Source organism: Echiichthys vipera, assembly GCF_963691815.1.
Source record: "Echiichthys vipera genome assembly, chromosome: 1".
Classification (NCBI taxonomy): Eukaryota; Metazoa; Chordata; class Actinopteri; order Perciformes; family Trachinidae; genus Echiichthys; species Echiichthys vipera.
Genome location: NC_139826.1, coordinates 33181629 through 33205302, shown reverse-complemented (window position 1 = coordinate 33205302; position 23674 = coordinate 33181629). Strand labels below are relative to the sequence as shown.

General features: G+C 41.2%; 1 protein-coding gene across 6 annotated transcripts in view; it reads right to left on the bottom strand.

Moving 5' to 3' along the window:
* myo9aa (myosin IXAa) overlaps positions 1–23674 on the bottom strand; it is a 133338-nt gene that overhangs the window by 51488 nt on the left and 58176 nt on the right. For 5 of the 6 annotated variants that reach the window (XM_083913644.1, XM_083913647.1, XM_083913645.1 and 2 more), the window contains exons 3-9: positions 12123–12217; positions 11968–12030; positions 9182–9281; positions 7007–7060; positions 3658–3755; positions 2858–2984; positions 1656–1745 (exon numbers count right to left, since the gene is read on the bottom strand). In XM_083913644.1, coding sequence (XP_083769770.1) covers positions 1656–1745; positions 2858–2984; positions 3658–3755; positions 7007–7060; positions 9182–9281; positions 11968–12030; positions 12123–12217 — 627 coding nt within the window. The remainder of the gene's footprint in view (positions 1–1655; positions 1746–2857; positions 2985–3657; positions 3756–7006; positions 7061–9181; positions 9282–11967; positions 12031–12122; positions 12218–23674) is intronic. The other variant, XM_083913648.1, reaches the window with a different exon arrangement.

Here is a 23674-nt window from a genome sequence, read left to right as displayed (position 1 = left end):
AGAGACCACCCAGGGAGCTACCAAAACAATCAGGGTTTGTTCATATTAAATGGCTCCTAAATATCCAACAGGCCATTATGAGGTTGTATGTTTAACAATCCAACATCTTGGGAGAGTTTGTGGTAAAAATACTGCTGAGACAGTTTCTCTGGGTGAATATTGTGTACTGGAAAATAAGAAGATCCTTCCACCTAACTCACCGCGCGTGTGCAAGTAAATATAAACATTTGACATCAGTGTAATAGGGAATACTTGGGCATCGTGAGAAGTTTGAAAGTTAGAGGAATCAGTATGCGCTACAGCGTCTCCGTGTGTAAAAAGTGACTTATTCAATCTATCACTCTCTCCACGTTGTTCCCTCTTCTCTTTCAGGTGGCTCTCATCAACAGACCATGACGTGTTTGTTTTCAATGAAAACTGTGGAGGGACTTGAAATGCCTTCCCTTCTCTCTAAACAGAACTGAAGTACTCTGTGCATGTATGTTTGTGTGACTATGCGTACATGTGTGCGTACATGTGTGCGTACATGTGTGCGTACATGTGTGCGTACATGTGTGCGTACATGTGTGCGTACATGTGTGCGTACATGTGTGCGTACATGTGTGCGTACATGTGTGCGTACATGTGTGCGTTCATGTGTGCGTACATGTGTGCGTACATGTGTGCGTACATGTGTGCGTACATGTGTGCGTACATGTGTGCGTACATGTGTGCGTACATGTGTGCGTACATGTGTGCGTTCATGTGTGCGTACATGTGTGCGTACATGTGTGCGTACATGTGTGCGTACATGTGTGCGTACATGTGTGCGTACATGTGTGCGTACATGTGTGCGTACATGTGTGCGTACATGTGTGCGTACATGTGTGCGTTCATGTGCGGCCACAGATTGAAAGAGCTGCAGAAAGAGAGAGAGAAAGAGACAGAGATAGAGAGAGACAGAGAGAGAAAGAGAGAGAGAGAGAGAGAGAGAGAGAGAGAGAGAGAGAGAGAGAGAGAGAGAGAGAGAGAGAGAGAGAGAGAGAGAGAGAGAGAGAGAGAGAGAGACAGAGAAAGCGAGAGAGCGAGAGAGAGAGAGAGACAGAGAGACAGAGAGCGAGAGAGAGAGAGAAAGAGAGCAAGCGAGAGCAGGAGGAGATCCGGTCCTGGTGCACGCTGTCCTGTAAACACGGCCGGGTCAGACTGAAGAGCCAACGCCGTTATTGAGTTGGCAAAACGCCTTCAGTCCCACTACTGAGTACAAAACTTTATTTAAACATAAAAATATATCTCACATATCTTTAGGTCTGTATGTATGTATGAGTATGTACTACACAGTAATCTTTCCTCTCATGCGGCCCAAAACGCTGGTATCTGATACCTGAATACCATAATTTTACCCTGAAACAAATCTGCTTTAAAGTAGTTTATTTATGTTCTTTTTATGTTGTGACTCACTGTCACTGAACTGATCTCATCTCATCTTCAACCGCTTATCCAGGGTCGGGTCGCGGGGGCAGCATGAAAATCAAACCACCGATTTCGTTGCTCTGATTGGTTGTAGGTCTCTCAATTTGAATGTTGTGAATCTTCTTTATCAACGTATAACTTCCCTATGTTTAATATTGCACACAAGTCTGATATTTAATGTCAGCACGACAGGAGAAGAGTCTCACCTCGGAAAGTTTGTAAGGGACAATCAGCTTCTCTCCGACAGTTACGGTCTTCCGTGTTGTCAGAGCTTCAAACAGCATCTCTTCTTTGACCTGATGATCATGACAGGGAAAGAGAAAGGGAAATGAGTCACTGAGAAGATGATAAACCCATTATTCCCGTCATCATTTGACAAAGTTAAGACCAAGACTGTGTGCTGTGACTACCTAATACTGGATCATCACAGAGCGGTGACTTGTTCGAAATAAATCTGACTCTTTCCATTCAAGTTCATCTTTGTGTATCCAGCTTGAAGGAGCGTTTTAAAAACCTACAGCAGCAACAAACCGTCTCCTCGTAAATCTATACAGATTAAAAGGAGAGATGTGACATTGGAGATTGGCTAATGATCAAACCTCACTTGAAATCCAAACATTAGGGCCCTGTATGTATTCACAAAGTACTTCAGGCTCCAAAGGAGATTTAAAGAGCTATTTTGCTGATTTAAATCCATCTCTGTGTCATGGCTGTGTGTGTGGATTTCGGAGGACCTCCGCTGCTCCACTCCGCAGGGAACACGCTTCACACTGCCATGACACAGAGCTGCTTTAAAATCGGGAAAGTGATGGCTGGACAGTAATATGCATAGTTTCTACCCAAGCTCTCCAGCTTCACTCAACAAAGAGAAGAGATATACCGTATACAGTATATATATATGTGTGTGTGTGTGTGTGTGTGTGTGTGTGTGTGTGTGTGTGTGTGTGTGTGTGTGTGTGTGTGTGTGCGTGTGTGCGTGTGTGCGTGTGCGCGTGTGTGTGTGTGTGTGTGATAGACGAAGTAAGTACAGAAGTATTGTGTTGAAGAACACATTTAAAGGATTGATTTGGAGACAGAGATAGATACCCAGGACACAAATCAGTGCTGGCAGAAAAGTCTTATTGCACTTCATGTCACTGGGAACTTAATTAGTCACCAATTATAATTATGTCTTTGTGCATGACGCAATTTAGAGTGGATAACGAAAAATCTAGAGCCAAAGCATTTTACGCCCTCCAATCTTTTACATGAGGAATCCATATTTAAAGCTTTTTAGCTTAATTTCTAACTGTAAACAAGAAATGCAGTCAGAGCAGACATCCATCTTTATTTCTTTTTCTACTTAAACCCATTTTTAGAGAATATGCAGAGATAAAAACTAGCATTATGTAGCATTATTTGTCAGTACCTCCAGCAGCTCTGAGACGACAGGCAGCACCTCCGGGTTACAGATATCGATGGAGTCATCCCTGTAGGTTTTCCTCTTGTAGCGGATGTTGCCCAGGTGCAGGATGGCCGACAGCAGACAGAAGATCCTAAACGACAGTTCAGGAAACGTTTAACGCATTAAAATGATGTGGCACTGACTGAAGCTGCAGATACTCTCAATCCTTTGATTTTATTAAAAAACGATGAAATTGAAATTCACATTACGGTTCTGTCAATGATGTCGGATGTCAAATTGTTACCATGGAATTAGTAGTATTGCCAGAACTAGTATTATTTCCAGATTGTTCTAGATATTCACCGTAACGGTACTTTGAATATCTCTCAGAAAGGTGAGAAATCCTCCTGATATATTTTTTTTTATCAAATATAATGACATTATGTATATGCTATGTGAATATTCACGTCTTTTATTTCATAAAATCTGTATTTTTTTATCTTAAAATCACACATTTTACCATAAATAGACAATTCAACCATTTGAGCATGTTTTTAACAGTATAATGTTTTTCATTTTAATGAGACATTTAATGGAAAACATTAAATGTCTCATTAAAAACAATGAAGCTGAGATCGGCTCCAGCCATTTCTAGACCCAAAATGTGCTCTACCTGAACGTTACAGGGTTTTGATCTCATCTTATCACTCACTCATTGGGGTCGTGTGTGTGTGTGTGTGTGTGTGTGTGTGTGTGTGTGTGTGTGTGTGTGTGTGTGTGTGTGTGTGTGTGTGTGTGTGTGTGTGTGCGCGTGTGTGACTCACTGTTTGCGTGTGGAAGGAAGAAAGCCCACCATCTCCATGGCCAGCTGAAGCCTCTCAAAGTCATGCTTCAGGTCTTCTCCTTCAACTGTGAAGCAGTCCTGTAAAACAAAACAAAAACAAAAGCAACCGTCATCAGGTTTACAGCAGCTGTTACGAAACCCCGGCCTGGAAGCCAAAAAAAAAAAAAAACCCGCTAATGTCAGGTCACTATGATGGACTTACTAAAATACTGTTGACATACACTGTGCCCAAATGCTTTTAATGTTTACAGAGTGTCCGACAAAGAGCCTTTAAATAGTTTTTTAGTTTACTTTGCAGCCGAAACAAAAAACAGCAGAGTGGCCTGAAGCAGACAGAATGACTGACTCATGCTAAAATAAGCTATCATTAAGAAGACCGGGGGTCAAACACTACAGTCTGATGTGCAGAGCGTCTAGTGAACAGCAGCATGTGCAGGTTCTGCTGCTCATGTAGTGGAAAATCTGGCCCGGCTTCCCCTTTACATCAATCCACAGAAGATTGGTGAGCTGGTAGAAGAGCAGCAGTTTATCTATCTATCTATCTATCCATCTATCTATCTATCCATCTTATCCTGTTTGAGGTGGGGACGACGAGCTAAACTAGCAGCGAGGAGAGAAGAAGTTTGTTTCAATGCAATAACAGTGCTGTGTGCAAACAAGTGTTCGCATAAGGACGTTTTACACAGTACATGAAATGCGTGTGAAGTGCAAAACAAAGCATTAAAATACTATCCACATGGCAAATGCACATGAGATGAAGTAAACGTGCGGATAAACGTGGATCTGGATTGGTTGCTTATGACGAAGGGGAAGAGCTTTCCCCAGACCAGGACCACATGCTTTGATGTAACTACATAACTACACAGTCTTCACTACATATACACCCGCCGTAATGTGAGCTCTGCTCTCTGCTTTATGGGCTCATTCCACTATGGCTGCCATAATTATTACATACCGAGGCCTCCGAAAGACAAACAGTCCAAACACGAGCCTCAAAGTCACACCAACGTGCCTCTGCTGTCATGGCAGAAACTCACACTGACCTACTAGTGACTCTGGTGTTGCATTTCTAGAGCAGAAAATAAATCTATGTTTGTTACAAAAGAAGTCGCTCTAACGTCTTTGCAGTGAAAACCATCTGTCCATAAAAAGGTGTTTGAGGATTCCAGTTGTCGTAGATGTTAAGAATAAATAACATTCTTTTAAAATGGATCATTATAACTAAAATACAATAATTTGGAATAATATTTACCTTTGTCGACATGTAAAAATATAGTTATTTCTCACGCTGTGTTGATTTTTTTAAGTCTTATATAGACTGCAGGCTTACACTGGTCACTGGAAGCTTTTTCTATTCACTAATGTCTGAGTTTACTTAAACAACATTATGCATCTCACAGTATCATCAACATTCAAAAATACAATTAACTTACTGAGATAGAAAGAGTGGGAAATGAATGAATTAATCAAATGTAACAAAGGTATCAAAGGACACTGTTACATTGTGTATTAATGATAAGGCAACATTTATGACCACCACAAAAAAATAAACCCCCCAAACAAATCACACGACTTTTTTGATCATTTACATCGTTGAATCAAAGTATTTCTGTTGCACAGTGATTTGAATCCGCTGCAGTGATTGAGAGCCGAGGGTGTGTCTTTGGGCAAATACCTTGTGGTAACTCGGAGCTGCGAGAGCGTAAATAAACTGTAGCTCAATAACCAGCTGTTAAACAATGAGGCCCGTCTGTGACTAAAACTCCTCCATTACTCGAACAATGACCGCGTTGTGGCTGCAGAAGATTATGTTCTATTAAGGCCACGTAGAGTACAGAGACTACACTTTCAGGTCTGTGGACCTTTCCAGAGATGTAAACATAAACGTTTCAAAACAGTCCTAGTTTATTTCCTGTTGCAGTGAATGCGAATGGCATCATCTGACAGGAAGTAAACAAGGACCGAGGCTGTTGCCTAGCAATGGAATTATGTTGGAAAAAGCTCTGTAGGGCAAATTAAAGAGTCAAGTCAGGGTCTCAAGAGGGCAAGTACAAGTCTTTTGACCAAGTCTGAGTCAAGACGTCAGTCCTTTGGAACAAGTCAAAGTCTAAAGAGGGCAAGCCCAGGAAAGTCTCAAGACTTTTTGACAAACTCCAAGTCAAGAACAAGTCTTTTGGAACAAGAACAAGTATTTAAATCTAGTCCGAGTTAAATCCAAGTCTTAATTGGGCAAGTCCAAGTCAAGTCCCAAGTCATTTGGAACAAGTCCAAGTTTTAAGAGGGCAAGTCCAAGTCAAGTCTCAAGTCCTTTGGAACAAGTCCAAGTTTTAAGAGGGCAAGTCCAAGTCAAGAACAAGTCTTTTGGAACAAGAAAAATTATTTTAATCTAGTCAAAGTTAAATCCAAGTCTTAGGAGGGAAAGTCCAAGTCTTTTGACCAAGTCTGAGTCAAGTCCAAGTCAAAGTTCAAGTCCTTAGAGGACAAGTCTCAAATCATTACAGGGTGAATCCACGTCGAGGACCAAGGCTGTTGCCTAGCAATGGAATACTGTTGAAAAGGTCTATAAGGCAAGTCCAAGTCTTTTGATCAAGTTTAAGTCAAGTCTGGGTCTTTAGAGGACAAGTCAGAGTCAAGTCTCAAGTCTTTTGTCCAAGTCTTTAGAGCAAAAGTCCAAATCTATTGACCAAATCCAAGTCGTTAGAAGGCAAATCGGATAGTCTCACATCTTGAGAGGGTAAGTCCCAAGTCTATAGAGGCCAAATCCAAATCAACTTTCAGTTTCAGGGCAAGTCCGAGTCGTGTCTCAAGTCTTTAGTGGACAAGGAGTCAACTGGTGGAACGGCTATATGTTTTGCCACTGAGTTCATTCTTGTTTTATGATTCATGATTATACTTGATGCCAGAAATACTCAGAATTCGAAATGACCCACATGTTTTTCTGTAACTTAGCGAGGACCTCGTCTTCAGCATGGAGGACTTCACTATCGTTACTAGAAAACACGGCACTGTTGTTGATCAAAAAAGTCACAGGCTACAGTCGGGTTACAACAACACAGGCAGCTACAGTGGCCAGGATATGACCAGACATACCCACATAACTCAGAGCAGCAGCACAACGGTTGAAAGCAAAAACAAACAAACAAAGCTGAAATAAACACTACCCAAACCAAACCAGGAAGTGTCCAAAAAGCAACAAAAGGAACAGGAGGGGAGGTACGGGAGTGTGCGACTGTGCAGGGAAAGTGTGGCTTGAGCGGCAAGTGCTCAGGTGACTCAAAATCTAGTTGTTGAGGTTTCTCAAACACACGGAAACATACACGGATACTGACCGGTTCACTCTCATAGTAACTGTCCCAGTGCACTTGGTGGGTTGACTTTGTCATCTGGAAATGTTAAGGCAGAGTTTACAGAGGGGCGAGGTTACGGTTAGACAGCAGCATTCAAATGAAGACACTTACTGTACACTAAAACACAGATTCATGTGCAACTAACAGCAATGCAAGGAGACGCTAAAGAGACATGTTAAAGACACAAGCAACGGCTGAACTTTACAGCTCTGTTCATTACACACAGACAGACAAATATCAAGCACTCACAGTTCGACGAAAGACAAAGATTCAAAAGCAAACAGACACAGGTGTGAGGATGTGTGTGCTCAAAAAGCATTCACAGACACAAAAGCACGTCATGATTGAACACATCAAGTCATTAAGTCACATGAACATTAAGGATTAAGGGGTGAATGGTTGGCTACACACACCATGAGTTTTTAGGATTGATTTCCTGCCTTCAAGGATAAACTGGCACTTTAATTTTGCCTGCGATGCTAAATCTACCACCGCGCTCTGTACAACCTGCGTTCATGTTAAACTCATCACTGCATTGCATGGTGCTCCAGTCTGTGAGCAGGAGCTGTTCAGAAAGGCAGCACCATCTGAGATCTCAGAATCTGCTGTTGAAAAAGCGACATTTGTAATAAATTAACAGATTCACATATGAATGCTCCTCCCTTATGCCATTCTGGATTTTTCCTGCCTCATATCTTGTCAATGCAAAGCATTTTAGCAGCCAGGGAGTCTTTAAACACACCATCTTTAAGAGTTTTGCTTATAACTACAGTACATAACTTTAAAAAAAATGAATTAACTATTTGCTGTAATTGATTAAATACTTGAAGCATCTAAAGAAAATGTCTAAAGTCTGCAGAAATATGTTCTGATTCAGAATTTAAATGAACCAGATCCAGTGGTTGCTATAAAATGAGGAAATCAACCTAAAGACATACGGCGTGCTTTGAACACTGGCCAGTTAAATGTACGTTTGTGGTTAATGAGTTGATTAACAGATGCAAAACCACAGGTGTGGCTGTCAAATCAAAATGCAGAATGAGCTATATATAAAGGATTAATATGTGAAAAATGAATGGGGGGGTTGTCTTGGTTTTGCGGACTGCAGAGGTTGTGAAATCCATGCGAGAGCTCAAGTTGGCGCAAGAGCGCGTTTGTTTTTTAAATGTAAACTCCACAGAATACACAGACTGGGATCAAGGAAGAGAGATACAAGGTAAGGGTTAAATAAGAACAGAGTGCAAGAATGTGTGCATGTATTTGTGTTTGCATGCGCATGTCAGTGGCCGGGAGGAATGGCGGGAATTCCCTGCGCTCTTGTGTGTAGGCGTGAAAGATTTTTGGAGGAGGGGAGGGGTCCCTGGTTGTCGTGGCGTGACTGTCAACGCTCAGAGGAAGAAGCGCATTAAACATCCACATTCCATACATGTAATGTTTGTGTGTGTGTTTATTGTGGCTTTGTTTTCGGGTTATGTGAAACCTGCTTTCGCTGTGGGCAACACGAGCCACAGAGACAGGTATTATATGTGTCTCCGTGTTTGTCAGTGGTGGTGCACGGATGAGGATGTGCGAGTGTCAAAGGTGGATATTTGTTTGAAAACCCAAACACGTGCAGTAACACCCACAAAACCGAAGTGAATCAAATGAACCCAGATAGATGTTTAAAATAAAATACGTCTCTCTGAAGTGAAGAAAGTAGACAGTGACAGGTTTTGTTTGTATGTGTGAGAGAGAGAGAGAGAGAGAGAGAGAGAGAGAGAGCACGAGAGAGAGCGAGAGAGAGAGAGAGAGAGAGAGAGAGACAGAGAGAGAGAGAGAGAGAGCACGAGAGAGAGAGAGAGAGAGAGAGACAGTATGTGTTGAAAGCCACCAGCGGAGGAATTTGTTTCCTTTGTGTCCTGATTTCTCTCTCTTTCCTGTTTGCAGAGACACGGAGCTAACTGCGCTCAGTTAGAGGACACGGATACAGACACACACACAACTCAACAAATACATGAACATTATGGAAAACACATAACATAACGCAAAACTCTTTGAGACATTAAAATGTAAACAGAAACAACCAGCGTAATACAAAACCAGGCAAGATGACCAATACTTGCCGATCTTATGAATTTAGAGAAACCGTTGATTTGTGTGTGATTGTGAACGTCCCACCTGACTGAGGTAATGGTATTCTTCAGGCTTCATGAGATGAAAGGTTTTCCTGTCTTCTTCACTCGCTCCTGCCAGCAGGTAGTAAAACACGTGGTAGTTTCTAAAAAATCAAACAGGTAAAAACAAAAAAAGATTGGTTAGAAGAGGAAGAATTCCTTTATTAGTCCTGCAATGGGGAAATTCGATTTTTTTCACATTACACACACACAAGCCCGAAATACACACACATGCACAAACAGGACCTATATGCATGTTAGAGCGAGGGGGCTGCCAGTGACCAGCGCCCCGAGCGGTTGGGGGTTCGGTGCCTTGCTCATCAGCACCTTGGCAGTGCCCAGGAGATGAACGGGCACCTCTCCAGCCACCAGTCCACACTCCATTCATAGTCAACACAGGGACTCGAACCGGCGACCCTCCAGATCCCAGGCAAGTCACCTATGGACTGTGCTACTGCCGCCCCTAGTTAAATCTAAACTCTTTAGAAATGCCAGCTCCGTTGTCAACAAATAAAAATGTGTTTTATATGAGAACACCATGTAAAATATCAACAAAAATATGGTTCTTTGTAAGAAAAAGTAAGACAGTAGCACTCCAATTAATATACATATGTATATTTATATACTGTATATATATATATACACACACAAAACGGCAAATGGACAGACAACTTTTTTACATTCTTACTAATAAAAATAATACTGTTACCTAAATTTTTTCTATATGATTAATTTTTTAGGGACAATGCACATTAATAACAGTGGTGCAAACGTGCCAGTGTTTATTATTGAAAAGCTCATTTTTAAGCTTTTGTCCATCAGACCGGTTGCCCAATAAAACAAAAAATAAAACACATTATTTAAAGCTAAATATAAACAGCTGAAGAGGATAAAAAGCTTGTAGGAGTAAGGTAGCATCATGCAAAGTAGGACGTGTAAAAGGCATGCAATTAATACAAGCAATTAACATCACATAAGATTGTGTTAAAAATCAAATAAAAAAGTGCAATTTTAGGATTATATGATGAGGATTTTAGTTACTTTAAAATATCAGCAAGTGAACGAGCTCACGTTTAGCAAATCAATGCTATAATAGAAGTTTCATGGAAGTTTATTTTATTTCTTTTTATTAACTGACAATGAAACAAAAGCAAAAACTAGAAACAAAAGATAACGACAGTGCCGGTGTTTCAGTTTGTCTTTGTGTACGAGTGTGTGTGCACTTTTTCTCTGACAGCATTTAGCTGCAGTGTAAAGGTTAAAGGTCAAACGTGTGCAGCAGCTGTGTGATCAGGGTCATCTTCACACACACACACACACACACACACACACACACACACACACACACACACACACACACACACACACACACACACACACACACACACACACACACACACACACACACACACACACACACACACACACACACACACACACACACACACACACACACACACACACACACACACACACACACACACACACACACACACTTTTATGGGCCTGGAGTCAGCAATCCATCTCAATAAGAGGTGGCTGACGCAGGGGGCCCACTGTGAGCCCCCCATGGTGAGGTTAACCCTCGCCACACCGTCCAGCCAGTCCCACACATTAGTGTCAGCTCCACTTCATGAATCACACTTTGGCAAACATCCGGCTGTCTGTAAGCACTTCTTTTATGCCACAACTCAGAATATCTATTTTATACATTTTATTAGTGAGGTTCAAATGTCTCGGCCGGACCAATGTATCAGTCAGCTGATATTATCGGCCTATCACAGACATCTATCGGTGTCTATCGGTATCTGCGTACATGTTTCCTGACATGCCGTGATATGAAAAACGTTTTTTCAGAATGTTAAATGCAGAAAACAATGCCTGGACTGATTAAGAAATGTGTCACAGTTATTTATTTTATTTTAATTTATTCTTTATTGGCACTGAACATACAGTACTATTAAGTGATTTATTTATTTTTTATTTATTTAAATTTTAGCATCTGGCCGATGCTGAATATACAGAACACTTAAGCAATTTATTTAATTTATATTTGTTATTTAATTAAACAGTCAGTAATTGACTGATGCTGAACATGTTTATTCATCTTTTTATTTTATTTATATTTATTATTTCATTAAATGGTCAGCAAATGATTGATGCTGAACATGATGTTTATTCATCTATTTATTTTAATTATATGTATTATTTAATTTAATGGTCAACAATTTACTGATACTGATCATGATGTTTATTTATCTATTATTTTATTTATATTTATTATTTAATTAAATGATCAGCAATTGTCTGATACTGAACATAATGTTTATTTATTTATCTATTTATTTTATTTATATTTATTATTTAATTAAATGATCAGCAATTGTCTGATACTGAACATGATGTTTATTTATCTATTATTTTATTTATATTTATTATTTAATTAAATGATCAGCAATTGACTGATACTGAACATGATGTTTATTTATCCATCTATTTTTTATTTATTCCTTATTTTCTATAACTGCGGCTGATAGATGGACTGTGACATGTGTTACATTAATGCAGCAGTCTTGATAATGTCATGAATCTTGATAAGATGATGAGAAGGTTTTCTGGAAGTTGTGCGGCAGAAATCTGGAGGTCAACAGTTTATCTTCTGAGTGTTCATGAACCTCCGCATACGTGTTGTTAAACGCACTTTACAACAACCCTTTTTTCACTTCGAGTGTCACTTCCTGATGAAGAAAACCACGTAGTTCTGGATTCTTGAGATTAGGATCTGCTCACCGCTCATTGTGCTCCTGATAGACCAGTCTCGACTTCTCGAGCAGGTACTTCTCCACATATGCTCTGAAAAAGTAAAGATAATACGATAAAATGACTCTCTTCATACATGTTGGGGGTGTTTTGCAAAAGAAAAGCCTTCATCTCTGGTTCCTTACCCTCTCACGGTGCCGCTCTCCTGGTAGTTCACCTGGATGAACTTGCCGAAGCGACTCGAGTTGTTATTATGGGCTGTCTTCGCGTTACCAAATGCCTGAAAGAGAAAGAGAGGAAAACACGGTGAGAAAAGAAATAAATGCAAAGAGGCAACATGTTACATATCAAACACACAAGCGAGCGACAGGCGTCGGAGGTCAAGGTCTGAGTCGACTTTAGGTGTGGATCGTTTGTTTGTGGGTCAAACACACAGAGACTTTGGCCTCGTGCCAAACATTGTCTTGAAACACGGTCAGCCTGGACGGCGCGGAGCGAGCTTTTCCTCTTGCATACTTTCAAACAGCGTCAGCCCGAGACACATTAATAACATGGTTTTAGGATCCATTCAAATCAGAGGCAGACAAATTGCCAGAGTGTGGATGAAGGAGCTGTGGCCATCAGGCCTGATGGAAACAAAAAAAGCTCCTCAGTGAGTAATGGGATCCATGTGGCCGTGTGGAACATGTGTAGTGGTTGTGCTTTAATAAGACGGTCCAGTATTTCCCCTCGCGGCTCTGTTTATGTTGTATGGCTGCCTGGAGGGGAAGTCGTTTTTCGTCCTCTATAAACCCTGCAGTTATTTGTAGCGCCGCCACAAGTAAACAAATTCCTCAGTGAATCACTCAGAGCTGCCCCGAGCCCTGCGTCTGTGGAATGGGTGAGCGCGCCTCTCTGACCCCACCCTTCACCAACGCCGCTTACCAACATACAAGCGTGCCAGGAGGATGGCTAATGCCAAGCTAATAGGCTACGTTGTAGGGCTTCAGGCTAATCCCAATGCACAGCTGAGACAGCAAGGTGTTCATTCATGGCGTTTTGTTTCAGGTCGGGCCATGATTTGCTTTTGCAACACAGAAGAAACAGTTAGGACGTAAGTCATAGACGTTTGTTTTTTTCTTTCTTCAAATGAGTCAATGACAGTTGGCTCACAGTTTGCAATGCCATTCAGTCACAACACACAGTAAAGTCGCCACAGTACCAGAATTCAATTTGTGATACAATACTAGCATTAAAAAAAGATACTCGATACATCTTTCAATACCACTGTAAAAACAATTATTATCATTGTTATTATTATAAGTAAAAGCATGCCACTGAACACATACTAACACACAGCTGATTTTAATCCCTATTGTTTTATTTGTGCTGCCTTTGGTTGGAAGTTTGATTATAGCTCTAATTTTTTTTAAATAGATTTAACACTTTCGATATAATAAATTACTTTTGATGACATTAATACACAGAGTACGTACAGGGCATGAAGGGTAGTCCTCTGCAAAAGTTAACAACCTCTAGCCGCTGAACATTTGCACTGTCACTGCCTCCCTCAGCTCTCACACCCTGCACCATGCACCATGCACACTATCACATAGCCGTACATTTCTACTAGAGCTCATACTGTACATACTGACCTATGGAGTATTTATGTCACTGTCTATGTTGTACACACTGCATCTATAGTGTATATACATATACATATCATACTTCCAGCTGTTACTCCTATTCCTTCATTAGCACAACTTGCAGTCACACCTTCTGCATTATTTCTATATACTTACCTGCACTATGTTACTATGTTCTATTGTATACTTCTTAGCGTATTCATACCACTGTTAATACTGTATATATCTGGTGTATTCATAATGTACCCCTAAATATTCCACATTCTATTTTATCCTGTAAATTCTTTGAATTATTGGGCACTTTTTTTGCACTTCTGTTAGCTACTATACTGCATTCTGTCATCTCAGTACCTTAACTCTGTCCAATGACAGTAAAGCAGAACCTGATCTACACATTCAGTAGAAAGAAAGTGCAGGTAAACGTTCCCCAAAACTATCTTAAAAACCTCACCCTGTATCATTCATGTCTCATCAATGCATGTTACTAATTCAACTTCTTCCCCGTAGTTGTTTGTGCTTTGTCGTCTCGCAGGTCTCTGCTGATTGTGGTGGTGCCTGCTGCCGTGGTCCTGCATGGCGCTTCCTGCTGATATTATAATCTATAACCTTAGCTGTGCTTGTTTCTACTATTCTGCTGTATTAACTGCCATAAAATATAAGTCATATTCACATAACTATAGATATTATTATAGTTGCTGGAAGTGTGTCTCCGTCTTTGTCTCTCTCTGTCCATCTGTCCGTCTTTTCTCTCTTTCTCTCTCCTTTTCTTCCTCTCCAACTGGTGCAGACAGATGTCCGTCCTCCACAGAGCTGGGTCTGTCTAATGTTCCTGTCTGTTATAGGGAAGGTTTTCGTTGCTACGGTTCTCTACGGGGGAATTGTTGGGTCTATGTAAATCATAAATAAGTCATAGAGTGTGGTCTTTACCTACTCTGTAAATTGTCCTGAGATAACTTTTGTTATGATTTGACACTATAAATAACATTGAATTAAATGATTTTTGGTCCAAAAACGGAGAAAGTTCTTGACGAACTAAACCAGGGTTGAATAATTAATATACATAATATACATATATCTTTAAGGTTTAGATCCCATTATAACTCTATGGGCAAGGATCATCAAAAAATTAAGATTTTTTGGGGAATCAGGAACACAGGACACCTTGGCCTCTCTACAACCACAACTGGATCTGGATCACAGCACTGAACTCGCTCTTCGTTTATGACTCATCGAGCTGAACAAATCATTAAAACGGCCAGACGATGTGGAAAAATGCATTCAACTCTGCTGTCTGGGCAAAGAAAGAGCACAAAAGGTCAAACTGAGGAACAGAAGAAGGTGAAGAAGAAAGAAGATATATCGCATTCAGAAATGTGGGTTTGAAAATACGACGCCTGATGCATTCGATATCCTCAGAGGAGCTGGTTTTCTGTTCACCACGCCATCCGTCTGTGAACTGACTAACCTGCCCGGTTCAGGAACTACGGGTCAGACGAGGACAGACTACCATCAGTCAGCGTCCCCCAAAGAACTTCCTGAATGGGCAGCCAATAAAAAGTAAGCCCCGATAACAACAACCTGCTCGCAGACATGTTGAGGAACTCGGGTTATGAGAGTCAGATATCGGCGCTTTCTCTGTTTGCTTGACATTCAACATTTTGTGTTGGGCCAGCAGGAAGCAGGATGTGGAAAAACTAAAAAACTGAGAGCTGATTTATGCCAGGCACGGTGTAATCGTCTCGCTGGTCTGTGTAAAAAAGATGTATAGTTGAAGAAGACATTTTTACAGCCGACAGTTTGTATTCTTTCTAAACTTGGCTCGCTCCATATCAACGGCAATAAAACACAACGGAAGGGGCGATATGTCACAGCTGACCTCAGGAGGGGATGGAGTTTCTAACCAACAAACACACATGAATGTATGCAAAGTAAATGGAAAATAACTCATGAGAGAGAGAGCGGCTGCTGTCATTACGTCACTAAAATATCTAGTTACTGTCACGATCACTAAGATCATTCTATCATTTCAATTTCTAAGAATACGAAAAGATGTCACACACTCAGTGTTAGACATTTAGGGGGATATACCCAAGGAACCTAACAGTGCCCCTGAAAAACAGGATCAAGGGGCAGAAAGAGTTCAAGATTTCAACAGCCTTGTTACCTATAAATGCACTGACAAAATCAATAGTATGCCTTATATTTGCTCATGTATTTTTTAAGACAAAAAAGTAAAAAAAAAACTCTTCCACCTTCTTAAATGTGAATAATCTGTTGGGTTTGTTCCTCCTCTTAGACTCAAGCAACTGAATGTCTTTGAGTTGTGGACAAAACACGACATTTGCGGAGGTCATCTTGGCCTTCAGGAAACGCTGAACAACATGTTTCTAACATTTTTTAGACCAAATAATCAGCACAGTGAAAATAATAGTTGGCTGCAGCCTCTTAGTGCCCCTTAGAGTTGTGTTAATTCCCCAGAGTTTCTTCACTGGTCTCAGTGTCCTCACAGCATCAGACTGCTACTGCACAGCAACAGAGCAATAGAAAGTGACGTGTCAACAGTCGAAAACATCACACAATCAGTAACAAATCTGGATCAGAAGGTGAAAGTAACCTCAAATAGACCTAAATATAAAGCAACCATACACGTTTACACAAAACAACCCACAACACTGCAAAATTGTTCTTGCCACTTGTCCTACGGGAGTTGTCAAAAGTTATTCTGGGAAATCTGAGTCACTAACGTGAGCTCAAGTAGACAGGGCGGTTTGAGGTAAAGTGGGAAGACAATTGCTAACATATTACAGTGGAAGTGGATTTTTTTTTTTACCCTTCTAATGATGACAAAGACTCGAAGGGACACTAGAGCTAAAAGTGTTTGTACAGACATGATTCGCACCACTTCAGTCCCTCCAGCAGGTCAACAACGTTATTCTTGGCTCCGGACCACAGACCGAGCCAAAGGCAGACCAATGACAGACTTGTGATGGTGCCAGTGTGTTCTGGTTGATGTAATGCGTCTCGTCCGCAGGCTCGGTCAAAGTCCTTCAGGAGGAGGCACAGACGGAGAGGCTGATGCGATGCTCTCACATGTAAAGTGCTCTGTCGCCCCTCACGTCAACAACTGTTCAGTCGTGTTGAATGCTGTGGTCGCAGTGAGAACAACATTTAATTGGATGTATTTCATGTATTTGTGGCTTTTAAATGCAATGAACATGGTGGAAAGTGCCCTTGATATGCACTGATCCCCTTTTTATCTCCTGATATTTCCCATTTAAATCAATCCCTTTAAAGGATGGGTATTAGTACGCGATAACTTTAAAAAGTTTCGGGCGATATAACCGAGTACAAAGTAGTGAAAATTCTCAAGTCAAAAGATACCTGCACGATCAGCCAAACACCTATTTCTATTCCTATGTCATGTGTTGATTTCCCTCCTCAACACAAATGTGTACATATATATTTTTCTTTATATATATTTTTACAAAGTATTAATTTCTTTTTTGATGGTTGAAAAGGTTTGCTCAATTTTCTGGCAACGTAAAAGAAAATAAACTATAGTTCATTGGGGCCTGATCCACTGAACAGGGGCTGATCAAATATTAATTCATTCATCTTCAACCGCTTGTCCCTGTCGGGGTCGCGGGGGGCTGGAGCCGATGCCAGCTGACATCAGGCGTGAGGCAGGGTACACCCTGGACAGGACGCCAGTCTATCGCAGGGCACGATATATCTCTTAATATTTAGTATATCATATCATCATGCTTTGCCAGAAAATGAATGCTTGCATCAGAAACACATGATATAAGGTACGGAGTCAGACATCTCCAACAGGGAAACTGTAATACGGTATAAACCTGAAGTTTCTTTTCTGGGAAATCAATTAGACTCCCAGCGCCGCCGCCGCCACACAGGAAATCAGTTCAGATTCTATTAATACTTCTGTCTGTAGTGTAGTAATTAGGTCTTTATCTGCCTTTGTGTGCTCTGACTCATGCAGCGTGGAGCATGTGGCTTTTAATCATATGAGGATGACTTCATGAGCAGCTTCTTCGGGACAAGAGGAGAGCGAAAACAGGAAAACATACTGTTGTCCTGGGTCCAGTCTGCAGGGAGTTGGGAGTCTTTCAGACGGATGGAGGGGTCACGCACGCTACGCGCTCAGATAGAAAGCGCGGACAAAAAGCTGCCTTATTTTACTCACAAGGGGATTGTAAGTCATCAATGTCTTGGGGGTTACAAATTAATTTCCATTCCGGGGTGTGCTCAGAGGCCATGTGACAGCACAGTCCTAAAAGTACACAGAGAAATGCTTTGTCCGATTTTCAAAGTCACTTAAGAGAAATGAGCCATGAAGATAAAAGCAGCATTCTTCTGACTGCAAATTGAGGAAATTGTCACCAAATTTTTAGCATTCCTTCCCTGACAGCAGCTACGGAGAATCTGTGTGATCCCATGGTTAGTCAGAGGCATCGCTCATTTGACATCCGTAGATTCATATCCTTTTACAACCCCTTTACCAGACCGACTCACCCACCGCAGGAAGTCAACAAAAGAGTGAAAGGGCGAGTGACTCGGCCCAACGTGTAATCGTGATTATGTCACAGCGCGCGTGTGGGCAGATAACCGTCTCCGGAGGAAAATTTGTGAGCACACCCCTTTGTAATCTCACACCTAAGGTCGCGCTGACCAGAGTGGACTGTGGTCACGGCGGTTGTTTAATCACAGGGGGATCTGCAGTCACGGTTCCCGGCTGAGCCAAAGCACGGTGGGATGTGGGTTCTGGCAGTGGCTGCTTCTGTCAAAACAGTGTTTGAGGGTTAGGGTGTGTGCAGGTTTAACTGTCAGTGTGAAACATTTTAGAGGCTTTTTCTCCTCCGTGCAAGAGGAGAAATGAACAAATGTTTTGATTCAGCTATTTAAAAAAAAAAAAAAAAGAAAGGTACCAATGTTTGGTTGTAAGATTGCTTTAAAAGATAAAGCTTTTTTTGTTACACTGCACTAGATCCTATCATCAGAAAAGCTGTTTTCCTTAATTCTCAATAAGCCAATCATGTCTCTGCCTCAAACTCCCATGGGAGCGGATCTGATGGTTCAGTGAAATTAGAAATATAGTCGTCAAGCTTGACATGTTGCACAACTCTGGCAAGGAGAGACATCACGCTTGGATGAAGTGCCATAAACCTCAGCGCTTGTGTGTTTGGGGTTTCTGACCACAACTGTTGTGTCCAAGAGAATTTCAGCTTCAAGTTTCAATTAAACTGTTGTCACATCTGTTTATACTGCTTAATTCTGTGTGCACACTGTACTAATGTAAGAGCGTGCAGTTGGTATCCGAGATGACATTTCTGACAATACAGCCCGAAGGAGAAATAAACAAACAGGGTTCTGGGAATCGCTTTCCCACATTCAGCATTTTGTGAATTAAAAGTTAATCAAACCACATAAACCAGCCAGTTTTAAAGCCAATGTAAACTACATTTCTGCATCAACCAAACCTTCTTCTCATTTTACCAACACATACAAATTCTGATAATCCTGCAAAAATGTCAAAACATGCTTTTTTCAGCCTCTTAAACACAGAGATTTCTCAATTTTCTCTGTTTTATGTCATTTTAAACTGAAGATCTTCAACAAAACAAAACATTTAGAGAAACAAACTTGGACTTTGAGAACTGGGATGGACATTTTCACTATTTTCTGACATTTCAAGGACCAAGTGATTAACTGATTAGTGAATAATCACTAGTTATAACATAGTAAAACTCTAAAAATTAGATAAACAAGTCACCCAACATTAACATTTGGTAATTTTGTGTAACAATGGGAAAGTTTTGAGACATAAAAAGGTGATATGCTGTTATAAGGAGACAGGTTTCTTAAATTAAAATCAAATTCAGTTATGTGGTATGGTATAATAAGAAAATATGTCATAATACCACATAAAATATCTAGTAACAACATGAAAAGCATCTCATGGAAACATTTTGTTTTCTTTAAACAGAGCCAGGCTAGGCGTTTCCCCTTGTGTACAGTGTTTATGCTAAGCTAAGCTAAAGCCTGAGACATATAAGAATGGTTTCTATCCTCTCAGCGAACCATTACTTACAGCCTGCTGCAGCTACTATTTCTGTTCACCTCTTTTTCTATTTCTACTTTTACACTAGTTGTAAATCTTATCTTATCTGTACTTATTGCTGTCCGTGCTGCTGCAACATCTGAATTTCCCTCTGGGGATCAATAAAGACTTATCTTATCTTAGTTCTAAATTACAAGAAGTGTGTGAATCAACGGACTACAAGTATGTGTGCAGCAGAGAGACCGACAGAGAACAATGAGAAAGAAAACTAGAAAAAAACCTGATGAGAAAAAGCAGTGGCCCTCTGATCAGGCCGACTAAAGTATTTGGCTCAATCAGAAAGTCCTCCTGAGTTAGTAAGGAGGAAGTGAACATTAGTCACAGGGATGGAGATGAAAGCCAGGCGTAATAGAAAAATAATCACGGTTCTCCAGGACTCCTTGGCTATCAGAGACATCCCTCGTATAACATAACCTCTCCGAGTTAGAGAAGCTGAGCAGAGGAAAGAAGACGCATTCCTAAGTTACAAAGGCCCCTCAGACAGAGGCAAACTTTCAAAAAACTCTAAATTAGTGAATTCATTTCCCATGCTATTCCATTAACTGCAGATCTGCGTATAAATCCTGAACAAAGACAGTTTCTCTTATCCTCAGGCTGAGTAAGTTCTCCATCACTGTTAGAAATTAGTTTCACCGTGGACATACGTCAAAGAATCCATGTTTACTGATAACGATCTGAGGAGGTATAGAGGGACTTAAGCCGAGATAATCTCATCCTAAGTAAGCCTCAAGAGGAGATGTTGACATTTGCCATAATTACTGTTCACAGCAGCGTGGGTGCAGATCCAGGGGGGGGGGGGGGCACATGTTCCCCCCAATTTCTGAAAAACATGAACTTTCCTCCCTAATAAAAAATACCCTAATTCATTCATCTTCAACCGCTTGTCCCGGTCGGGGTCGTGGGGGGCTGGAGCCGATCCCAGCTGACAAAGGGCGTGAGGCGGGGTCCACCCTGGACAGGACGCCAGTCTATCACAGGGCACATAGAGATGAACAGAGACAGACAACCCTTCACACCTAAGGGCAATTTTAGAGTCATCAATTAACCTAACACGTGCATGTCTTTGGAGTGTGGGAGGAAACCGTAGAACCCGGAGAAAACCCACGCAGACACGGGGAGAACATGCAAACTCCACACAGAAAGGCCCAAGCTGGGATGCGAACCTGGAACCTTTCGCTGTGAGGCGACAGTGCTAACCACCACCATATTTGTCACAATAATGTTTGAGAAATATGTTTCTGACCCAAATGATCGGGAAGTGCCTTACAGACGCCGATGATCAGCAGGCTTTTAAAAAAGGGGCTTCATATTTTGATATTCATCCATATCACTTAATCATGCATAAAGTAGTCCCATACAGCGGGAGAAAAGGAAGATGGAGAGAAGAACTGGGGGTGAGTAGACATTACATGCGCAAGACCCTTAAAAATGATGATTTACTAATATAACAGTTAAGTAAACAGTGATATTGCTTTAGAACAAATACACCAGAAAGGTAAGCACAGTAAATGATTTCTTGTGCAGTACTTTTTGAACGATACGGCGAGCCGAAGTTGTGATTTATGTTAGCATGGTATGAGTTGTATACGGGCAAAAAAAAAAAAATCACTTTCGTATATCCACAAAAGTCGGAAACACAGACAGCAGAGAGCACTTTCCAGGAACACAGGAAACGTTTTTGTTGTTTGTATTAAGTGATGGATTTTGCAAAGAATGTTTAAGCTCAGGGGAAGGAAACTGTTCCCGATCTGCAGAGAAAAACTCTTAAGCCTAACTGGAAACAAAACACAACACTAAAATTCAATGAAGACTATAAAATACACGAAGGCTCTTATGACTCCGTCTCTGGCTCACACAGACCAACAGACCCACAGACCCGATTCACCTTCTTTCTAATGGAGACGGAGAGTGCTCCCTGCACTGTTTGTTGGAGGCAGCATGTGTTGTTGTTTTCTTCAGTAGTGAGTCAGCGCGGTAAGCTGCCCAGTCATTATCTGCAATAAAGATGTGTGTGTGTACATGAGTGTGTGTGTGTGTGTGTGTGTGTGTGTGTGTGTGTGTGTGTGTGTGTGTGTGTGTGTGTGTGTGTGTGTGTGTGTGTGTGGACCATTTCCTCTGACTGCCTCCCTCTGGCATCTGATACTTTATTTGTGTTTCTTCTCTCTCCCTCACTTTCCCTCACACATCAGCAGAGAACAAACAAACACCAGCACATATTACTGAATAGCGGTACTGAAATCTTAACATCTTAATATGAGTAACCACAACTTAATATATCGCTGGTTAGAGGGTGAAATACTCAGGACGGAGAACAGGACAGGCGGAACAAAAAACATAATGAAAAATGTCCACTGTACCCAAAACTAAACAGGAAGAGTTTGAGACGGAGAGCAAACAAACGCCTCAGAGAACAACTTGCTCTAAACAGCGACAGCATTATTATTGTTTTTAAACATATGGATGCATCCGGACGGGGATGTGCACAAGACTGGGCTAAAGTTGCCCGAACATCCCTTGAACTGCCCCTCCGAAAGGACAAAAGAAAAGGTTTATTTCACTTTAAATTACCACATCATCCAAACTCTTGTTACTTTTTGATAGACAAGCCTCCACAGGACACAGAGATTTGGGGAGTGGCGACCCAAAACCATGAAAAAAGACCGTCTAGAGCTGCGACACCTCAACGGGCCAGGGCAGTAAACTGGTGGGGTCCTTCCCTATTTTCTACCCGCCAACTTCTGACCACAACCATCTTTGAACTTAGCTGATAGTCGTCTGGCTGCGTGTGCGTGTAAGTGCATGTGGATGTGAAGAAATCGTTATTTCCGGTAAAGGGTTGAGAGCCATGTGGAGGCAATCGAAGCACATTCATTTTCCCAGTGTTTTGAGTACAGCATCTCTAAAGTTGAAGCTGACACTACTTTACGGACATTCAAACTTTATTTTTAAAAGTGCAAACATAAAAACATATTTAGAGCAAATCCTGACAATAAAATGACAATGAACACAAAAGTAGAAAGCTGCTGAAAACAACAGGGTTTTAAGATTAAAGATAGTTTTATACAATTGTGCAGTTTAACTAATTAATACACAGTTTCGACTGCACATCCCTGGTTTGAATAAGAATTTATTCTGTCTTCTAATTCACAATTTCTTGCAGATGGTTATGGGTACATGGCAGCATTGTTTCCTATCACTTATGTGAGGAAAGGAAGACCTCTTGAGGAACAATCGTAAGAACAATAATAGAGATTTATCAAAGAGATGTTCGCATATTCCTCTCTCTTATTGGTGCTTTCCAGTGTGGCTCAGTCTGGATTATTAGTATGCAGGTGCAGTGGGGAGATATGAGGCTCTGTTAAATTGAAGGTTAGTCCTCTTTGTTTCTAAGTTCCCATCGGCACTGAATTCCCCCGACAGCAAAGACACACACACACACACACACACACACACACACGCACACTCACGCACACACACGCACACACGCTCAACAACATCAGAGATACAGATCGAAATACTGAGAGAATAAAATCATGTCACGTGTGTGTGTGTGTGTGCGTGTGCGTGTGCGTGTGTGTGTGTGTGTGCGCGTGTGTGTGTATATGTATGTGTGTGTTCTGCAAGATGTGGATGACTGGGCTCTACTGCACGTGTGGCCACAAGCAGGGGGTGACATTTCAACACATCTGGAAGCTCCAGTCAATCCCAGGAGCTCAGGGTCCCAAGGCACCAAACACGATGCGTTTTCTCTTTCGAAAAAATGTAAGTGGTTTATGGGCGAACACACATGGAGGTCAGTTACCTGAAAATGTTACATGTGTAGTTAAAAAAATCTCTAAACAGTGAAAAATGTTACGTAATGCCGACTCTCCACTAGTGTATTTTTGAAAATACCTTGTTTTGACCTTCTGTTTAGCGACAGTTTTCTCACAAGTTTCATTTTAAATTATAATACTCGTCTACATCCCCAAAG